The sequence below is a fragment of the Nicotiana tomentosiformis genome, unplaced genomic scaffold, assembly GCF_000390325.3.
Source record: "Nicotiana tomentosiformis unplaced genomic scaffold, ASM39032v3 Un00327, whole genome shotgun sequence".
Lineage (NCBI taxonomy): Eukaryota > Viridiplantae > Streptophyta > Magnoliopsida > Solanales > Solanaceae > Nicotiana > Nicotiana tomentosiformis.
This window is the reverse complement of record NW_027174886.1, coordinates 15,228-35,561: the sequence shown is the minus strand read 5'-3', so window position 1 is coordinate 35,561 and position 20,334 is coordinate 15,228. Positions and strand designations below refer to the sequence as shown.

At 39.3% G+C, this 20,334-nt stretch overlaps 2 protein-coding genes across 2 annotated transcripts; both read right to left on the bottom strand.

Moving 5' to 3' along the window:
• Positions 1-281: 281 nt before the first annotated feature.
• Positions 282-4,618, bottom strand: LOC138904061 (uncharacterized). Its single transcript, XM_070192559.1, has 3 exons — positions 4,393-4,618; positions 1,218-1,513; positions 282-875 (listed from the first exon to the last, which is right to left on the bottom strand). The coding sequence occupies exons 1-3, from the start codon at positions 4,616-4,618 to the stop codon at positions 282-284; spliced, it is 1,116 nt and encodes a 371-aa protein (XP_070048660.1).
• An 11,720-nt stretch (positions 4,619-16,338) lies between these two features.
• Positions 16,339-19,298, bottom strand: LOC104092102 (zinc finger BED domain-containing protein DAYSLEEPER-like). The gene is made up of 3 exons (XM_009597605.4): positions 19,129-19,298; positions 16,829-18,623; positions 16,339-16,745 (listed from the first exon to the last, which is right to left on the bottom strand). Exons 2-3 carry the CDS (start codon positions 17,217-17,219, stop codon positions 16,675-16,677), a joined length of 462 nt encoding a protein of 153 aa, XP_009595900.1. The 5' UTR covers positions 17,220-18,623; positions 19,129-19,298; the 3' UTR covers positions 16,339-16,674.
• Positions 19,299-20,334: the final 1,036 nt, after the last annotated feature.

The following is a 20,334-nucleotide window of genomic DNA, read 5'->3' as shown; positions in this document are numbered from 1 at the left end:
ACCTCTTGGGGCAATTAATCACCTCTAGTGTTACCCGAAAATACGGGTTACAACATTCTTGATTCGTTTAACTTCAAATATTTGTTAACCACTCTTATACACCCTTGTATCGTTTAAGACCAATAGGATTAACTTCTTATCATCTCAAAGATAATCTCTTCTTGTATTTACGTCGACTAACTTACGGCGTGATCTATGGTATGCGAATTTGGGTTGTAACAGTAGAAACCCCGAACATGTATCTCCTCGAGGGTCTCCCTCCGAGACCTACATTTGGCAAGTTAGGCAAACCAATGTGCTCGGGTGTCGGCAGTATCCGCTGCCTCTCGTGCCTCCATCTGAGCAGCCTCGGCATCAGCCCGATACACGGTAATGGACTTATCCACCAAGATTTTCGACGACTCAACCTCGGCCTTGGTCTCAGCAAGATGGGCTTCAAGATCCTCGACCCTCTTAGCTTGAGTCGAACACTTTTGCTTAATGTTTCGAAGCTGGACATCGGCCGATAATAAGTTGGTCAAAATGGTCTCTTTTTCCGCAGCCAGGCGATCGATAGTCTCCTTCCACCCATTATATTCGGCTTTAATTTGACCTACTTCTTCCCCAAGTGACTCGATCATTTCAACCTTTTGCTGCAGCTGAGACAACGAAGGGTTAACTTCCACAGTCGAGTCAAACCCATACTTTAACATAACGAGGCTCACCTGCTTGTCAAGTTTGGCCTCTTCTTCACGAGCCTTAGCCAAATCCGCTTGGAGGTCCTTTATAGCCTCGTCCTTTTGGCTGCAGAGAAGCCGCAAAGAATCTCTCTCTCCCGAGACCTTCTGAAGCTCGGCCTCACACTGGCTAAGGTTGACCCTAAATCTACTAATGGCCTGCACAGTAGGGAAAGTACACGAGTCAAATTCTGAAAAGAACAAAGAAACCAAGTATAATAAAATCATTACCCGAGTAATGAAATGTTGGGCCTCTTCCAGTATAAGAGAAGCGTCCCCGATATCGGAAGCATCACCGACTCCGATAAAGCAATCCCGAAAGGGATCCCCTGTACTAGAGCCTCCGCCCATATCGGGGGTCATCAACTCTCGAGCTTACTTTAACGCCTCCTCAGAAAAGGCGGGAAGAGAAGGCGAATAACCCACTGTCATAGTCCCGAGTGAATCACTCGGGGCATTCCGATCAAGACTCGGGATCCCGAAGTCAACCCCGACCGGTACAGCTGCTATCGGCTCAGGAGCATCGGTGACCTCGATAGCTCTGGCAGATCGGGACACCAAGGCCGAGGCATCTCCTTCTTCCTCTTCTTTTTCTTCATCTTCTTCTTCTTCTTTCAGTCGTTGGACCGAGTCAATCGAAAAGGCAATTGCTTTCTTCCTCACCCTTCGAGTTTCGGGCTTGGGGCCCTCTGATCGAGAGGCAGCTTTGCACTTCTTGTCTTTCCCCGGTTTTGGGACCGGGGACTTGGTTCCTTCTTCACCGTTCGAAGGCCTCAAAACGGCATCCTTGGTTACGCCTGCATGAAAGGAAATCGGTAACGAATGGAGCACAAAGAGCGCTTCGAAGGAAATGAGAAATAAAACCTTACCATGATTCTTGGCTTCCCATCTGCCTTTAGCCAAATCATGCCAAGCGCGTTCGGCATAAGAGGTATTCGAGGCTAACTTTCAAACCTAATCCTCAAGGTCGGGCACCGCTTGTGGTATCCAAGGGGCAGCTGTATATCGGGAAGAAACATCAAAAAAAAAAATTTATGAGAACAACTTACGGTCGAAATTCCATTCCTCGGGGAACGGCATCTTCTCTTCCGGAATAAGATCACGGGTCCTCACCCAAATGTAATGCCCCATCCAAGTCTTCGTCGATGCTCGACATCAAAGCCTTCTATGCCCGATGATGAAGTCTGATTAATCCTTGAAAGATTTGCGGCTGATACAACCGTATGAGGTGATTCAGGGAAAAATCCATCCCCCCCGACTTTGGTGGAGAAGAAGCGAAGTAGGATTACTATACGCCACAGAGAGTGATGAATCTGATCAAGGGTGACCTGATATCTCTTGCAAAAATCGATGATCACCCGGTCGACCGGACCCAATGTGAAGGGATAAGTGTAAACACTTAAAAATCCCTCCACATGGGTGATGACACTCTCTTCGGGGGATGGAATTTGCAACACAACCTCAGAACCCCAGTTGCAATCTTTTCTAACGGCCTCGAGATGATCCTCCGTTATAGAGCACATATACATCGACACATGCTCGCGTGAAAAATTGACGACACCAAAACTCTGGTAGCAACAAGAAAGGAAGAAAAGATGAGAAAATTTGGGGGAGTGAACGCGTGAAAGAAGTGAATGACAGATGGAAGAGCTATTTATAGGCTCGCATCGTGACGGTTCAATATCACAGGTGGCCGACCGCTATCTGACAAGCATTACATAACTTTAAAGGCTGAATCGATAGGACATCTATCACATACGTCATAATCGATCCCTGTAAAAATGTCGACTTATGACCCGTTCAAACCACCAAAAATCACATCGATTCTCACCGCATCCTTCGTGAGAAACGAGGGGACTATCTGTATACGGTCGAAATAGATTTCGACATTCCTACGTTTGATCAAGTTCGAGTATTAAAAAGTCGGAATGAGATTTTGGGAGTGAGCTCCGAAGTCGTTACTAACGAGCCTCGAGCCCGAAAGTCGCTCGAGGAATCGACTCGATAATCCTATCGAGCCCGTGACCGAATCGATCCGCAAGGCACTGCTTCGAGGTCAAAAATGCGCGACGCCCATCTCGAAGGTCGAACTCAAGCCAAGATCGAAGGGCCGATCCAGTAACGAGTTCGAGCCAGTATCGAGCTCACAGACAAGAGCCGTTGCGACCGCACCAAAAGAGAGAATCTTGGCGGGAATCAAGAAAGAGACAAGTCATCATGGGCCTTCCACTATATATTTTATTTTATTATTTTTTGTAATGATCCTCTTCTATAAAAGGGGAAATCCTTGTAAGCTAAACAGAGTGAGAGAGAGAGACAAAGAAAAAAAAATCAATTCTCAGATTGAAAAATATCCTTTTGTATTTGCTTTACGTTATCTCATTCATTCTTATTGTCCACTATTTGCATTCTCATAGTCAAGAATATACATATCTCTATTTCTTTACATAATTTATATCGAATTATATCGCATATCCTTAGAACTATACATAAAATCTAACGTTATCCGATTTTTCCGGTAAACAGTATTGATTAATTTTTTTTTATTTAATACTTTACACTAAATTTTGCCACCAAAGTTTATATGGCATATATTTTTACTAATAATTTATCTTGTTTTGTGAGAAATCCATACACATGGGAAGCTTCGTCAAAGAGACGCCATCAGGAAGATTGGATGCTGGCCATTCAAATTAGGTTCGCTTTATTCCATCGTTTTCCTAAAAAACATCGAAGTATTGCTGCAACTTTGAAACTTTTGAAGGGAGGTTTGATTTTACTTCATGTGCTGTATATTTCGTTCATTCTTCTGTGCTTAGACTTGTTAATATTAGTTATGAGTATTTACTCTAATGTGGCATGGCTAACTCATATATAAAATCATGTTTGTCCATCGAAAGATTGCTTTAATCTATAACTAAGATAAAATCATGACATCACTTAGACTTAAGAAGCTTTAAGATTGATTAACCAACTAATTATGTAATCAAGTCGTAATTCTAGCTGGTGTATTTTTACCTTTAAATAAATAACCAAGTTGGCGTATTATAGATTGAAAAGTATTTCGAATATGATTAGTCACTCTTTAGGCCTAGTGTCAACCATATTAATAATTCATATACTAAATCAATCAACCTTATTTGACTCACATATACTAGATTGACCACTTCTTTTGATACATGATTATCGTTTTAGCTTCTCTCGGAACTTAGACTCTACTAACTGTTAAAGAAATAATTACAATATAGATAATATTTTTTCCATTTTAGACTAAGTTTAAGGAACTACCTTAGGGTAGAATTAAGTGATGCCTAACACCTTCCTCTTAGAATAACCTTAACCCTTACCTAGAATCTCACTGGTTAGCAGACTAATAAGATATTGATTCACATCTGACTTATAGTTACCCTAATATACCTTAAATATTAGGTGGTGACTCTTCAATTTTTATGAACCTCAGAGGAACTATAAGTTGTAGTTTATTTTGACTTGTGCAAAATAGGGTGCAATAATCCCCACTCGAATTTTATGCATTGGTGCAAAGTGGACGGCACAACTCAAGCCATGTGTATCCAGGGCCTGCCCAGCAACAAATTATAGGAAGAGGAGATATCCATCACTTGGAATAACATCGGAAATAGACCGGCCCGATTTGAAAACCATCAAAGGCTCTCACTCTTTTGTGAACCATCAAAGGCTCTCACCCTTATGTGGCTTTCCTTGACCTCCCTCAAATGAATTCCCAACTCTCGCAGGGTAGAGAGCGGACAAATGTTAACTCCTGATCCTCCATCGACTAGCACTCGGGACACCACTTTGCCCCCGCATTTGACAGTGACGTGAAGAGCCTTGTTGTGACTTGTAGCTTCGACAGGAAGTTCGTCTCTTCTGAAAGTGATCATGTTTGCTACGACTATTTTTCTAATTGTCACGGTCAACGCCTCGCTAGTGGTGTTACTTGGTACACTTATCCCATTTAGTACTTTCAACAAAGCGTCCTTATGACTGTCAGATCTCATTAATAGATCCGTGATAGATATTTGTGCTGGGGTTTTCTTCAACTGCTATTCCGTAGAATACTCTATGCTTGACATTCTGTTTCCCAAACTCAGCGGCTTCTGGGTCTGTTATGTTCCTCCTTGGAATTTGTTCCCTACCCGGGTTTCCTCGATTGACATCTTCAGGGGCGTAGCATCTTCGAGACCTGGTCATACCATGGGTTGCAACAAAGTTTGTCATTTTGGCCTTTCCCCTTTCCTGGTACGTCCATGGGACAGTTTTGTACTCCCGATCTTCTTCGTCCCGAGTAGCATCGGCAGGTTGCTGCAGATAGGTTTGAATTATCACTGTAGGCCTTAGTTGTACTGTAATGATGGGGGAGGAATCCTTGCGGCTTCTGCATTCTTTATAGTGACAATAGTTCCCTTCAGGTCATATTCTTCGTCTAATGTGATCATAATAGCTCCCTGGTTTTGATAATTTGGCAATGGGTTGCGATTCATATTAGGTGGTGCCAGAGTGCACTGAATGGCTCCTCTCTTGATCAGGATTTTAATTTAATTTTTCAACTTGAAACAGTCTTCAGTATCGTGCCTAGGTACATTGGAATGATACATGCATCTTTTAGTGGCATCAAAATATTTAGAGGGATACTCAGGAACCCTTCCCTCGATTGGATATATCAATCATGCTCTTCTCAACCTTTCGAACAATTGGTCTGGTGGCTCAACAATCAGGGTATAAGTTCTAAGACCCCTCTCTTTAAAGTTGGGACGAGGGCGAGGTGCATAAACAGGTCGACTTTGATGAGTAGTGGGTTGGATAGGTCGTTGTGGTTTTTGGTTGTTGTTGGCTCTAGGAGGGTTGTATTGTGGTTGAGGGTGGTAGTATGACTAGGTATTATAGACTGGAGCGTAAACGGGTGGTGGTGAGTGGTTGTTTGGGGAATAAGAGGTGCTTCCATGAGGTGGGTTGGTTTGGTAGTAAGGGACGACTGCTGAGACCTCCTATATCTTCTTCTTTCTGTTACCGATTGATCCTGACCAGATGGCCTTGCTGGCAGCTTGCGGTACTGCCATAGATTGCACTTTGCTGGATTTTATGCCCTCTTCTAAGAAATCTCCCATCTTAACCAGCCCGGGTAACTTTTGAACCATCATTCCCATCATATTTTCAAAGTATATTCCCTCATAGGCTCTGATGAAATACTTGGTTAGTTCACTGTCATCCAGTGGCGGTTGCGCCCTGGCAGACTTCGACCTCCACCGTCGTGCATATTCTTGAAATAACTCAGGTAGTTTTTTTTTTGCAGGTTCACCAGGGCGAACCGATTAGGAGTGATCTATGTATTGAATTGAAAATGATTCATGAAGTCTTCCGCCATATCTTTCCAAGTTCTCCAATTTTGATAGTTTCTCGTTCCTTCCCACTCCGACCAACTTGTCCCAATAAGCCCTTAAATGTACGTGAGGGTCCCCCGTCCCATCGAAGATATCGAACTTTGGGGGTTTGTACCCTGCTGGCATATCTACATCTGGATGAATACACAGGTCCTCATAGTCCAAAATTTCACTTCCTCGGGCAACTTGGAAACTCTTCATTTGCCTTCTCAACATTTACAACTGCTCAAATATCGACTCTTCTTACTTACGTCTGGATTCTCTCTCCATCTCGGCGTATTGATCAATATCATAAGGCACCGTGACTGACCAGTGCTATAAAGGTAGGTTCAAATATGACATATACAGGGGGAACATACCGCTCATGGGTGGCGGAATGTGCCGCAGGTATGTGCTGTTTAGTGGTGAAAGTGACTCCATCACAAGGATGGGTAGTGACATTAGCGGTAATAGGCGGGTTTCTGTGATGTCTGAGTGTATTGTTGTACGTAAGAAGTGTGAATATGGGGATTTGGTGGGTTAGTGGGGGTTACTAGGGGGTATGACTTGAGTGGTGGGAGTTGAAGTTGTGTTGTTGTTGTTTTGGCGTGATGTTGAAGGGAAATGATCTGGAAGTGAATCCAAAGAAGGGAATCTAGGTGGCTGAGAGAGTGTTGTCACGGCCAGGTGTGCCAGTTCTCTAATATGGTGTACCTCCTCCCTTAGGGACTCTAGTTCCTGGGCCATCCTGGCCACGTGTTCATCATTCCTACTGTTGTCTTTTTCCACCGATTGCCCCGGCCTATCGGCTATGACCATAGCATGTTCAGTTGGGTCTTCTATGGCTGGCATCTTTCCCTTTGACCTTAGATTGTATGGTGGCTCCGCCAGTTTTGGTTGATACAAACCAACTTTTTTGGGGGGATAATAATAAGGCAAAAGAAAATAAGAAAAAAAGAAAAGAAAAGGAGCAAGAGTCAGTTTCTTCATTTATGCGAGCACGAAATCACACAGAGCAGATAATTCGTGTATTGCGAGTTCCTTGAATTCGCGGGGACCTCTCATTGCCGGAAGTAGGCCTAGTTCATGGATATTTGACAGACATTTAGACTTACACATTTAGATTCGAAGCAATTTGTTTTCATTGATAATTTGGACTGATACAAGTGAGAACAATGATTACCTCATTGTTTCATAGAGTCGCATGGGCTCGAACAATTTTCCCTTTTGGAAAGTAAAAGAGAAAAACTAGGGGTAAAGTTACAAAGTGGGGAAAGAGGGGGAAATCAACCATCCTTAATAACCACCCCCTGAATCGTTTCTTGTACCCTTCTCTTCTTCTGGCTCCTCTTCCGGATCCTCCTCCAGGTCTTCCTCAAACTCTTCCTCATCAATGTTGAATTTAGACTCCTCCCCCCGGATCTTCTTCTGGCTTTGTGCTTGACTCTATCTAGATGCACTCTACTACCCGATCATCATTTTCAGCCAGTGGCAACATGTGGTCAATGGATACTAGGACCACCTGGCGATGTATTGATGTGGTCAGCAGATAATGCAGCAGGATCTCGTGATAAATCTATAAGGCAACCACTGCGTCCTCTAACAAGGCCATACCCTCTCTGCTTGGGCAGGCCAGTTCTTCTTCTTCGTTAATCCAGACGTAATACTCAGGAGTACACCATGAGTTTTGATCCATAGGCATTGTCACCAGGTCATTCCACTCTTCTTGCAGTCATCTTATCCTGTGAATTGGGATCTGGCCATTGTACTTATCCTCGTATAGCATCGTCCTTGTCCATTGAGGCACGCCTTGGATCATCCTGAATTGTCTGAGCACCCATAAGGGTGAGTATGGTTGAATGCCTTCCAGTCCGATCAACTTGATGAAGTACTTCTGAGGAGTCCTAAAGATTGCCCTTCCACCTAACAAAGAGAGTTTCCAGTTGATCTATTCCCCTGTCAGATTGGTCAGTGTTTCTCTCAATTATTCTTTCCCATATGGGGAGATCCAGTGTCTCATTCATTCATTGTGGTTGCAGATCATATTGCTGACACCCACAAAGTAGTCGATGGTGGCCTTTCGCTAGAAGAAATGTTCAGTAGCCCAGAACTGAAGCAACAAGTTACAACCCTTAAAGAAATTGTATCCTCGTGCACATGCGGACAAAGCTCTCAGCATCTCAACTAACACCATCAACACCAAAGTAGCTTGAAGATTACTGCGGAAGGTTGCAAAGACCACTGGTAATAGGTTGATATTGATACGGCCCCTTCGCTACGGGAAGACCATTAGTCCCAATAGTTCCATTGCGAAAGTGATAGTCTTGAGACTCTCCCATGTCACCTGGTCAGATTGAAATTCCCGTGAATACCATTCGTAGCTTTCACGGTGCCCAAACCTGTCGAACATCTGGTTGAGTCTCACTCATCCGTCCTTGATACTTCTGTTGTTGGTAAGACCCATCGCATCCAGGAACCGATAACCAAGCATAGTAACTGGAAATACTGGCTTTTTTTTCGTTGAACGACAACTCTGTGAAACTTGTGACTTCTTCCAATGTCAGTACCAACTCACACTCGGCAAATTTGAACACCACCTTAGCTGGATCCCAAAATCCTATCAACAGACGAGTGCGCACCCTATCCGCTCGGATGTTCATCAATGTAGTTAATGCCCCTAGGTACGTCCAAACCTCATCTCTGTGTTCCTGACGAATATTCTTCTACCACTATTTCAGCTTATGTGGTGCTCCCATTACCATGCTAATTTCAGAGATGTTTTGGTTGATTTTCATTTTCTGAGGTGGGTATAGTAAAGGTAAGTATTTGCTTCGGATCCTTAAGTGTCTTGTCATGTTTCTTTATCTTTCCACAGACATTATGTCATTGGGTGCATGACCCGTTGGCATCAAGGTGGCTTCCTAATTGTGTGTCGGTACCAAGGACCGACTCACCTAAGATTTATGCAGTATGATCTAATTTACTAGAGTAGAGTGTTTTCTACTTTTGAATTGGACTAAAAACTGTGAGAAGTTATGTCAGTTGACCTGACAAAGCCATTCTCTGAAACTAGAAATTTTTGAAAAGAATGTTTGGAAGGGTGTAAAAGACAACCCTCACGTGCTATTTTGTGTTATAGTATATGGCCAGACTCGATTGGAAGAGATGTGATGACAGTGTATATAAAGCAGTAACAAACAAGGGTGTAGCAATAATAAGCATGGTGATCATAAAGTAATTAATTATAAAAGAGTAAATAAAGTATGTAAGCATGTAATTGCAATTTCAACTACAATCAAATCAAGGTATAAATAAATCTAGAGGCCAAATTAGTCTAAGTCTGCTAAGGTCAAAACCTAGGTGTGAAGTTCCCCAGCAGAGTCGCCATATTGTTGTACCCTATTTTGCACTAGTCAAGACATGATTCAACTTGTGGTTTCTCTATAGTTGATGAAAGAGAGTCGCCACCTAATAGTTAAAGGGATTGTAGGGTAACTATTTAATTAACACTATGCTTTGATTATCACTAAGTCATGGCTCGCTATATACTAAAGGAAATGTATGTGTATGACTTAAGAAGGGTATGTGATTATAAAAGAGTTATTGGAGGCTATGGGAGTTTTGAAAGTAATTTATATTTTAAAGCTTAAGTTATTAAGTTAAGAAAAGTGATTATCTTTGAAGAATAGATGCTAGAGTAATCTTTATTTGTAAGGAAGATGATTTTTAAATGTACCTTAGTTTTCAAAACATCTGAAGAAGTGAGTCTTTGGAAATTCATTTGAGACTGTCCGTTACTGCTTTTTTTTTAAATGAAAAATCTGAATTCGCTCCTAGTTAATGAAAATCAATGATTCTTTCCTAATTTTCTCTGAAAACAGGTTGACGCTCTGATTAAAGACCTGAGCTTCAAAACCTTTAAGAAAAGTGAGTGTATGAGATGAACATGTTGAAATTAACCAGAGGCGAAGATCAATTACTAGCTATTTCCTTTTAAGTCCTATATTAATTAAGGTTTGCCTAAGTTTTATATAATGCTAGAACATAAAGGAAAAACACATAATCTAAGATATGAGTGTTAATACATGATAATGAAAAGGCGATGAGATAGCAAAGGCAATAAGCGAAAATAATTAAGATAGTAAACTAAGCTATGGAAATAATGGGCAGTAATGAAAGGAGTAAGGGAGAAGACTGGACTATGAAGATTGGGCCTCAATAAGGTAAGACCAGCAATCTCAGAGGTGCGACTATAGCAAGACTGGACTTTTCAAAGATATAGCAAAGTTAGTTTGGGCCTGAGTTACTTAGGAATTCAGCAGGAACAAATGTGTACATGTCCAAAAATAAGTTATTTGAAATATACTCCAAATTCTCAGAATATTCAAATACACATGACATATATATAAACAAATAATTGAAACAAGAAAACAATCAATACTGTGGGAAGTTATATTAATGTGGTGGCTTTACTTAGCAAATAATCCACATTGGAAACCCTTTGTTGTCATTGAACATTAAACCTCTAAAGAACTAAATACGTCAATAAAATAAGGGCTAAGGAGGAAGCCCCACTCAATGTCGACGCCCCCTTTGGATCTCCCGGCACTTCAGAGTTCCCAACTGACGCAAGGCCTAGAGCAATGCTTATGCCGGGGAGGGCAGCCCAACCTAGAGTCATGCCCTATTCTCATATACTCTTAAACACTAATAACTTGGTTTCCTTATGGGTTTAAGTGCCAGTGAGGCTCTTCCAATATAAATTAAACGCTGCAGTATTACCTATTACACAATATACTTTCCTTCCTAACATAAGAACATATAATCCACATTGGATACCAAACAAAGCATATGTCACATGAATTATAAAGATCTGACTTTGAAACACATACAAGTGAGAAACAGAAACACCATGATCATACTACATAAATCTGAATTTAAAACAGAGCAGTATTCTAAGGAGAGGCAAAACTATACAACAATAACCTCAACAGATACAGAGGTTATCAAAGACATCTATGGCATGATCAACTTTCAATAGGTCACACCAATTTCCAGATTAAAACATGGAGTTCCTAAGAGCTTATATAAAATCACACTCCTAGTAGTGTTAGCTTCAGACAAATCATCAAACTCAAACGGCATCAGCAAAATCCTTATGAGATTTTAGGGATCAGATTAGGTTGAAAATTAATGGCAGAGAAAGGACTGAAGAGGTTCTAGACAGGGTATAAAATAAGGAATTAAATAGGGGTATGCAGCATTCGGGTAGCTACTCAAACACATCAAACAAAGTATTGATTTTATGTAGTCAAGGAAAACTTTGTACATTTGTAGAATTAGATTAAGCATGATATGATCAAAATCTTAGTCATAACCTCTCCCATTGGCGACAACACCAAAATCTCCATACCTGATTTCAATCTCTAACAATCGAATGACTAACACGTCACACATGTACGGTCTTCCTGTGGGATTTACTCCCACAACCTTCCGTAACATGTAGTAAAATCTGAATATTAATGACCATGGACCATGGTATTTCCATAGTGCTAGTCAAGCATCCGCATTTCAATACCCAACGCTTCTTCCACATAGCAGGCCATCCTCAGGTTGTTCGAAAATAATGCCAACATACTCTGAACATCTAAAATCCTCCCCCGCTCCTCCGAGATCGTGACAGTCTTATCAAAACCGAACAGCAACCTTGATCCTCAACTTCAAATTTCCATACCTCTCACTGCACCTATCATACAGCTACGCGAGAGTCCAAGGATTTCATCATAAATCCTGAACCACTAGTAGATTAAACCGTTCATCGACTAGAACCCTCTTACTCCACTTATTTCAAAAGAACAATTGCAACACGCAACTGAATTCCTATAACCACGAAAGACATAGAACTCAAGTCGTGCCCTAATCCGCCAGAACACTTCCGGGACCCATTTACACATAATCAAAACCATCAGAATCAAATACATCCAATTGAATCAAATTACGGAGGATGTGAAGCCCACACGTACATTCATGAAACACTTGTATTGACTTACCACACTGAAGGAACCGATCATTCCCTTTACCATGCCAATCCAATCCACTACTAGGCTGACTCACCTTCTCCCAATTTCTTCTTGATTAGTCTTCAGAATCAATACCCATATTCAATCACATAACAAATCCCAATCAAAACTCATCCGTAGTGACACAAATCGCGAGACCCCATTTCATACCCTCCTCATGCAGTCTATAGTAACTCCAACTGATACACCTGCGCTGATTATATCTTCTGCGAATTCGAAGTTGTTTCCTCTATCTCTCGAACATCGCATCGCAAACCTAATGACATTCATAGAATTAATCCAAGTCTCTTTCACACTTCACTGCAAAACTAATTCCTTAGCCACACGACGAACTCAAAAATCCTTAAGCACCACACTTTACTTCTTGAACCCACTAGAACCATTGTTAAGAGTCACCCACTCTGACTTAGTCCCGAGTACATAATCAAACACTGGTGCTCCGTTAGCACATGAACACTTCCAAAAAAGCAACTGGATGAATTCTTTTCCTTGTACATCATATCCACCAGAAGCATAAACTCCGAGTCATCCTAACACCTGCACATGAATTGATAAGGCGAGATGTAACACACATTCCTCAAGTCCTTGGTTCAAATTACCCCTTATGTTTCCTTTTCTTAGTCATAATTAATCTACCAATGCACCGACAATCAGAAATTGTACAAGCACACAACCACATGACCCAATCATAGATGGTGGCTCCTCCACTTAGCTTTACACTACAATCAAATAGATCTAGACCCCATAACGACTTCTTCTTCCCAGTTACCATGATTTCACGCCGTTACTCGGCTAAATTCTCGCGAGATCTTATTGAACCAATTATAACACATCCCGAATTATCAGCCAGCATCGCACGCTCAACCTCCTAACAGTCATATCATCTTCTTTAAGTGACTCAAGCTGACATCGCAATACATGCATCCTATAGAATAGAAGGTAGGACTCTTTATAGGAACTTCAGCAGGAGTCATGCAATCTCTAACCTTCTCACAGGAGATAGTCCCCCTGTGTAAACTCATATCAACCTCCTCCAACATTATTGCTATAGTTGCATCCATCATGAAATCAATTAATCTCCCTTGGCCCACACTGATCCGCCGGCCGTAAGAACCCTTTCATTCATTAACATCACCCGAAAGTCCAACAATATGGTTGAAAGTCGAAAATATATTGTATCCAAAACAATAATTGAATACTCACAAGGAGATAAAACAAAGAGATTTTGTCCGAAATCATCCCGAAACACACTCAAGGCTCTCGGGACCCCGTGCAAGTCACAAATCATGATACAAACCTATTCCAAGGCCCGAAACCCCAAACAGACATTGATGACACCAAAGTCCACTTCAAAACAAACTTAAAAAATTTTAAAACCTTAAAAATGCCAACTTTCCATAATTAGCACCGAACTGCTTCCAGACCATCCGATACTCAACCCAAATATGAGCCCATGTCCGAAATCATCATATGAACCTATTGGAACCTTCAAATTCCGATTCCGAGGTTGTTTACTTAAAAGTCAAACCTTGGTCAACTCTTCCAACTTAAAGCTTCCGAATTGAGAAATTTCCTTCTGAATCAACTTCGAACTTCCCAAAATTTAATTCTGACTACGAGTACAAGTCATAAAATATGAAGTGAAGATATTCAAGGCCTTAAAATACCGAACGACGCGCTAGAGCTCAAAATGACCGATCGGATCATTACACATATAATTGTTACTTGAAGCTGTAAGCACATGCAACTTTTCTGATTTTCCATTCCTTAAGTTGTTTGTTGGGAAATGGAAATTTACTTTTGATCTTAAATGGTGGAGCAACCCTACCATTTTACTCCAACGTAAATAATACTGTGTCCTTAATTCAGAGGGAATTAATCTCACCTATTGAGATTAGGGATGACATTTTGAGCCCAAGCCCAACTAACTCGCCCAACTAACCCAGCAAATAATGGGTTGGGCATGAAAGAATTTAATTGATGGGTCGTTTTGGGATGAGCCCATTTCAACCCGTAAATATAATTAGCCCAACAGTAACCCGTTTAGGTGCCCAAACTGACCCGTCAAACTCCCAAAACCTAAACACAAGACAGATGCTGCGTAAAAAGAAAGTTTATATGAACAATTCAACAATATCAAAGCGGTAAAAAGTAGAAGTAGCACATTAGGCCCAAATAAATCACTATATATACAAAAATTAATAAAGTCAATGAACAAGCTCGAATTCAAGTTAGTTTTCCAACAGAGTCGCCAGAGATGTCATACTCATTTTTCACCTCCACTAAATATATGTTGTTGTGTTGTTGATTAAAGGGTTTTTTCAATTAAGTGACAAAACTCATTGAGAGTGTTGAGGATAAATCATATGTTTGTTGAATACTTGTTAAGGTGAACTTGTAAGAGGATTGCTTCCCCTTTAGGATTGTTCCTATAGTTTTTGGTCAATTAAGTCCTAAATTAATTGGGTATTTTTTTATTTCAAATGTTATTTCAATTTTTGTTCTACTAAATCTTTAACTTTTTACCCTTTTATTTGTGTTCTTGTTATTTTGCTTCCGCATTCGTACCACTTTCTCTTTTCGTGCACGATCCTTCATCTCACCATCTCTGTGCTCAAACATAGAATATCATTCATCAAAACCACATAACATTATGGCAATTTCGAAAAGTCTGATTTGTCCTCATATGTCTTTAGACGGCTGCCCATTTATAATTGTCGCCTCGTAAATATCATTATCAATGGCCTTTTGCATTCGGGGAAAATGCGGGATTAAAATTTAATGGGTTCACTTTAATTTTGTACATAATTAATTATACGGTTAAAGTTTTGGGTTCAAATTTAATATTTATTGATATTTTAGTAGGTTTTCACATACATATTTGTATTTCGTGTCGAAAGTTATGGGTTCAAATGAACTCGTATCACAAATGTCCGCCCCTATTTGCATTGTACTCCCTCCGTTTCAATTTATGTGAACCTATTTCTTTTTTAGTCCGTGCCAAAAAGAATGACCACTTTCCTTATTTGGAAACCATTTGACTTTATTCAATGATTTATCGCCACACAAAATATATGTGTCTCATTTACACCACAAGTTTAAAAATCTTCTTTTTTTTTAAACTCTGTGCCCAGTCAAATGGGTTCACGTAAATTGAAACGGAGGGAGTATATGTTTTAAGCTTTATCACTTCTCTTGCTCTAGTCCATTACTTACTGTTAAGTTATTGCATGTAAAGAAGATTTCAATTTCAAATTAATGCAACACAGTAAATTAGTTACGTAATCCAAAAGCATACCAGTTACTAGAAGAATAAACCTAATGTAGCTGCTACATACTATCAAATTGGAAAAGGAAAAATGATGAAAAATATTAGGTTAAATATAGATCGAGGCATCGAGTATTCAAGTTAAAGTAGCTGATGTAATTGATTAACACCACAAACAAACTATTATCCGTTACTTAGTGAATATTTTACGTTAAGGTCTCCGTCGATCAATTGACTATTGAAATCTGGAGTTACTAAAATATAGTCACTAAGACCTTAACGTAAAATATAAATTCATTCATCATTGACTATTGAAATCTGGAGTTACTAACTTTACCTACCACATATATAAAGCATTATTATCCTTCTCATGGATAGAAAATAATCTACTAGCTAACATTTTTACTGATTACAAAAAGAACATTCGGGTTTTATCTATGAAGCGTTACAGGAAATATTTTTGAATATCTCAATTAGGGGTGGCGGGTTGTTTGGGCTGAGTTTGGGTTGATCAAGATGGGCGGCACTAATAATTGGGTCAATGCGCAACCCAACCCAAAATTTAGTTGGGTCAAGATGGGCTGAGTCAAGATGTGCCCCAAATTGACCCGAATATTTACAATGTTATCAACTATATGAAAATGAGAGGAAAAAGTTTAATCTCCCCCCTCCCCCCCAAAAAAGGGGCTCAGCCCATGAACTGAAAGCCCACTGCATTGTTTACTTACCTCAAAACCATTAAAATTTGTTTCCAGTTGGCTTAATAAATCTTAGGTCTTAACCGGCTCAATTTTGAATTGGTTATCAAACAATGTGATAAATTTTAGTCCCTTTGTCGTTTGATTATAAATTATAAATTAACAAGAAAATTACAACTTGTACACCAACATGACATCTTAGCATTTAAGACCTTAGTATAGTATTTTTATCCATGCACATGATATCACCAAATTCTATGTCTATACACTAAGTATCTCCCAGATATCATCGCAGCTCACAATTACCTCAAACCAAAGCAAAATAAATTTAATTAAAACCAAGAAAAGAAGCCACCGAGAGAAAGAGGACAGTTTTTACAAATGAATGAGAGTTCTGGAGATACCATTCATCTCCAAATTCTATAGCAAAATATCAGAAAGTATCGAAACTTATATCTCATTATAACTCAACAATCCATATTTATAAATTCCTATTAGCTCGGGCCTCTGCCTCCTTGCTCTACATCCACAATTCTAAGTAAAGATTGTAGCGGCAATTTTCTCCACATCTATTGCAATGTCCTCCTCTTCAGAATCATCACATGCTAAAAATAAGAAAATTTAAAAAATTGTCAAACTACAAGAAAGTTCATAAAATAAAATAGACATGATACTAATTATAATGTACCTTGATGCCCATAAATCCAATCTCTAGAACACAATTTAGCTTTTGCATTCTCCGGTAGAATAGAAATCTGGAATTTGCTAATAACTCGACCGACAACACTAAATGCTGACTCAGATACAACTGTGCTGATAGGTATACTTAACAGGTCACGAGCCATCAATGAGAGTTCAGGATACTTACTCCTATTATCTTTCCAAAATATAAGCACGTCTAAATTTTCATTTCCTTTGCGAACTAATAAAGGCTCTTCCAAGTATAAATCCAACTGTGTCTTTTCTAAACAAAACTCAGACGGACTTTCAAACATGTCAAATTCATCCATTTCGTCCATTATTTCATCATAACATCCATGACTACTACTTCCAACAATTCCAACATCGGATATTGTCATGTATTCTTTAAACAACCTATGCAAATTATCCTCAACAGTCTTAACTTTTTCATTGCAAGTCAAAGGATAAAGTTTTGAGAAGCAAAACTTTATCAATTTTAACTTATATCGAGTATAGGGCGCCCTCCATAGAAGCAATTGGACCGTAGTCGTCTTGCCAATATTTTGTAAATTTCTTCTCCATTTCCATAGCAATCGCCTTAATATTGGTATCCTCACTACCTATCTATTCCTTTATCAACATATGAATCTTCCAAACTTTATGAAAATATAAATTGGCGGTAGGATAATGGCTCCCAGAAAATAGTGTACTGATTTCATAAAAAGGCCTTAAAAACTTAGCAATTGTTTCAGCTTTAACCCAATCCTCATTTGAAGGGCAACATGTAAAATCTTTGTCAAGTATCTTAAAGTCAGAAAATGCTCGACGATAAGGAAAAGCGCTATCAAGTATCAAATATGTATAGTTCCACCTTGTAGACACATCTTGGCGCACTTTTTTCGTCAACTTTAAACCAAGATTCTTTATACACTCAACAAATTTTACAATCCTTGACTCAAAACCTTTAATATATTTTATACTTTCTCTAATGTTAAAAATAGAACCCTCTATTGTTTTCAAACCTGATTTAACAATCAAATTCAAAACATAATTTGCTCAATCAAGCAACCCACAACACCATCATTATAACTTGCATTATCTAAAGTTATAGAAAATATTTTCTTCTCAATTCCCCATTCTTTCAACAGATTAATCAACTTTGGACCCAAATAGCACTACTATGAGGAGGAGGCACATGACGAAAGATTAAAACTATCTTTTGTAAAACCCAATTCAAATCAACATAGTGTGCAACAACACAAATATATCAATTTGATGTAATTGAGGACCATAAATCAGATGTCAAACAGATTCTATTCGGAATAGCTTCAAGCTCATTTTTTACCATCTCTTTTTTATCATGATATAATTTAAGCACATCAACTTTTGCGGTATTTCTTGAAATGGTTTTAACCGCAGGATTCAAGAATGCATGCACTTCTCTAACCACTTCATATTCCACATAACTAAATGGCAAGTTATGTCTAACAATAGCCTTGGCTACAACTTCACGATATTCTTTATGATCAATTGGCGTACCTTACTTTGATGCTTCAATCTTGTGCTTAGCTAGATGTCGCTTTAAATTTGTTGTTCCAGCTTTTGAGTCAGCCAAAAATATTATCCCGCATTTTTTACATTTAGCTTTAAGTCTATTATCAGTATTTGTATCCAATGGCAACTTCTTATAGAAATCCCACACAATAGAAGTAGTATTACGTCGTCTTTTTGAACTTGAAACACTTATTTCATTGGACTCTACATCATCATGCTCCATTAATATTTTCTTACACAATAAGATCCTACAGCATATTAAATACCATAAAAGTAGTTATTATTGTTGTATTGGAGAACAATAAGTCCGTTAATATGAAACAGAGGGAAAACAAGAGTTTGCAAGATGTAGAATAAGAGCAGGTCAGAGCCAAGATTAAATCTGTGAACCAAAAATATTATGATTGTGAATTTGTACAATCTTGTTTACAATCCTGTATTCAGAAACATAGAAGAAGACTAGCTGAGCACCACTTTGCAATGAAATTTGCAATAAAAGATTTGAAGTAAATATGAGTGTCATTACGGTAGAGAGTCAAAGCCAATATAACTAGAGAGTCAAAGCCAATGAAATTTCACTCCTGTCTTGTTATTTAACCGACAATGTCAACAAAGTCAATATAACTAGAGAGTCAAAGCCAATATAACCCACAAATTCACAAACGCACAAACACACAAATAAGAAACAAAGGCTAAAGCAAAGGTTGTTTGAGAGGTATTGACTGTTAAGTCATTTCTTTGCAAATCACTCACCTTATCTGATGGCCAAAATTTGAGATCCAGAGAAATCTCCAGCAAAGCGTTCGCCGGAGAGAAGGAAGTTGCCGAAGAAAAGGCAGTGCACCGGAGATCGTTTTTGAAGTTTAGAGAGAAAGGGTCATTTTTTAGTGCAAAGAGAGTTAGAGAGCATCTGTCTTGTGTTTAGGTTTTGGGAGTTTGACGGGTCAGTTTGGGCACCTAAACGGGTTACTGTTGGGCTAATTATATTTACGGGTTGAAATGGGCTCATCCCAAAACGACCCATCAATTAAATTCTTTCATGCCCAACCCATTATTTGCTGGGTTAGTTGTGCGAGTTAGTTGGGCTTGGGCTCAAAATGCCATCCCTAATCTCAATAGGTGAGATTAATTCCCTCTGAATTAAGGATACAGTATTATTTACGTTGGAGTAAAATGGTAGGGTTGCTCCACCATTTAAGATCAAAAGTAAATTTCCATTTCCCAACAAACAACTTAAGGAATGGAAAATCAGAAAAGTTGCATGTGCTTACAGCTTCAAGTAACAATTATATGTGTAATGATCCGATCGGTCATTTTGAGCTCTAGCGCATTGTTCGGCAGTTTAAGGCCTTGAATATCTTCACTTCATATTTTATGACTTGTACTCGTAGTCAGAATTAAATTTTGGGAAGTTCGAAGTTGATTCAGAAGGAAATTTCTCAATTCGGAAGCTTTAAGTTGGAAGAGTTGACCAAGGTTTGACTTTTAAGTAAACAACCTCGGAATCGGAATTTGAAGGTTCCAATAGGTTCATATGATGATTTCGGACATGGGCTCATATTTGGGTTGAGTATCGGATGGTCTGGAAGCAGTTCGGTGCTAATTATGGAAAGTTGGCATTTTTAAGGTTTTAAAATTTTTTAAGTTTGTTTTGAAGTGGACTTTGGTGTCATCAATGTCTGTTTGGGGTTTCGGGCCTTGGAATAGGTTTGTATCATGATTTGTGACTTGCACGGGGTCCCGAGAGCCTTGAGTGTGTTTCGGGATGATTTCGGACAAAATCTCTTTGTTTTATCTCCTTGTGAGTATTCAATTATTGTTTTGGATACAATATATTTTCGACTTTCAACCATATTGTTGGACTTTCGGGTGATGTTAATGAATGAAAGGGTTCTTACGGCCGGCGGATCAGTGTGGGCCAAGGGAGATTAATTGATTTCATGATGGATGCAACTATAG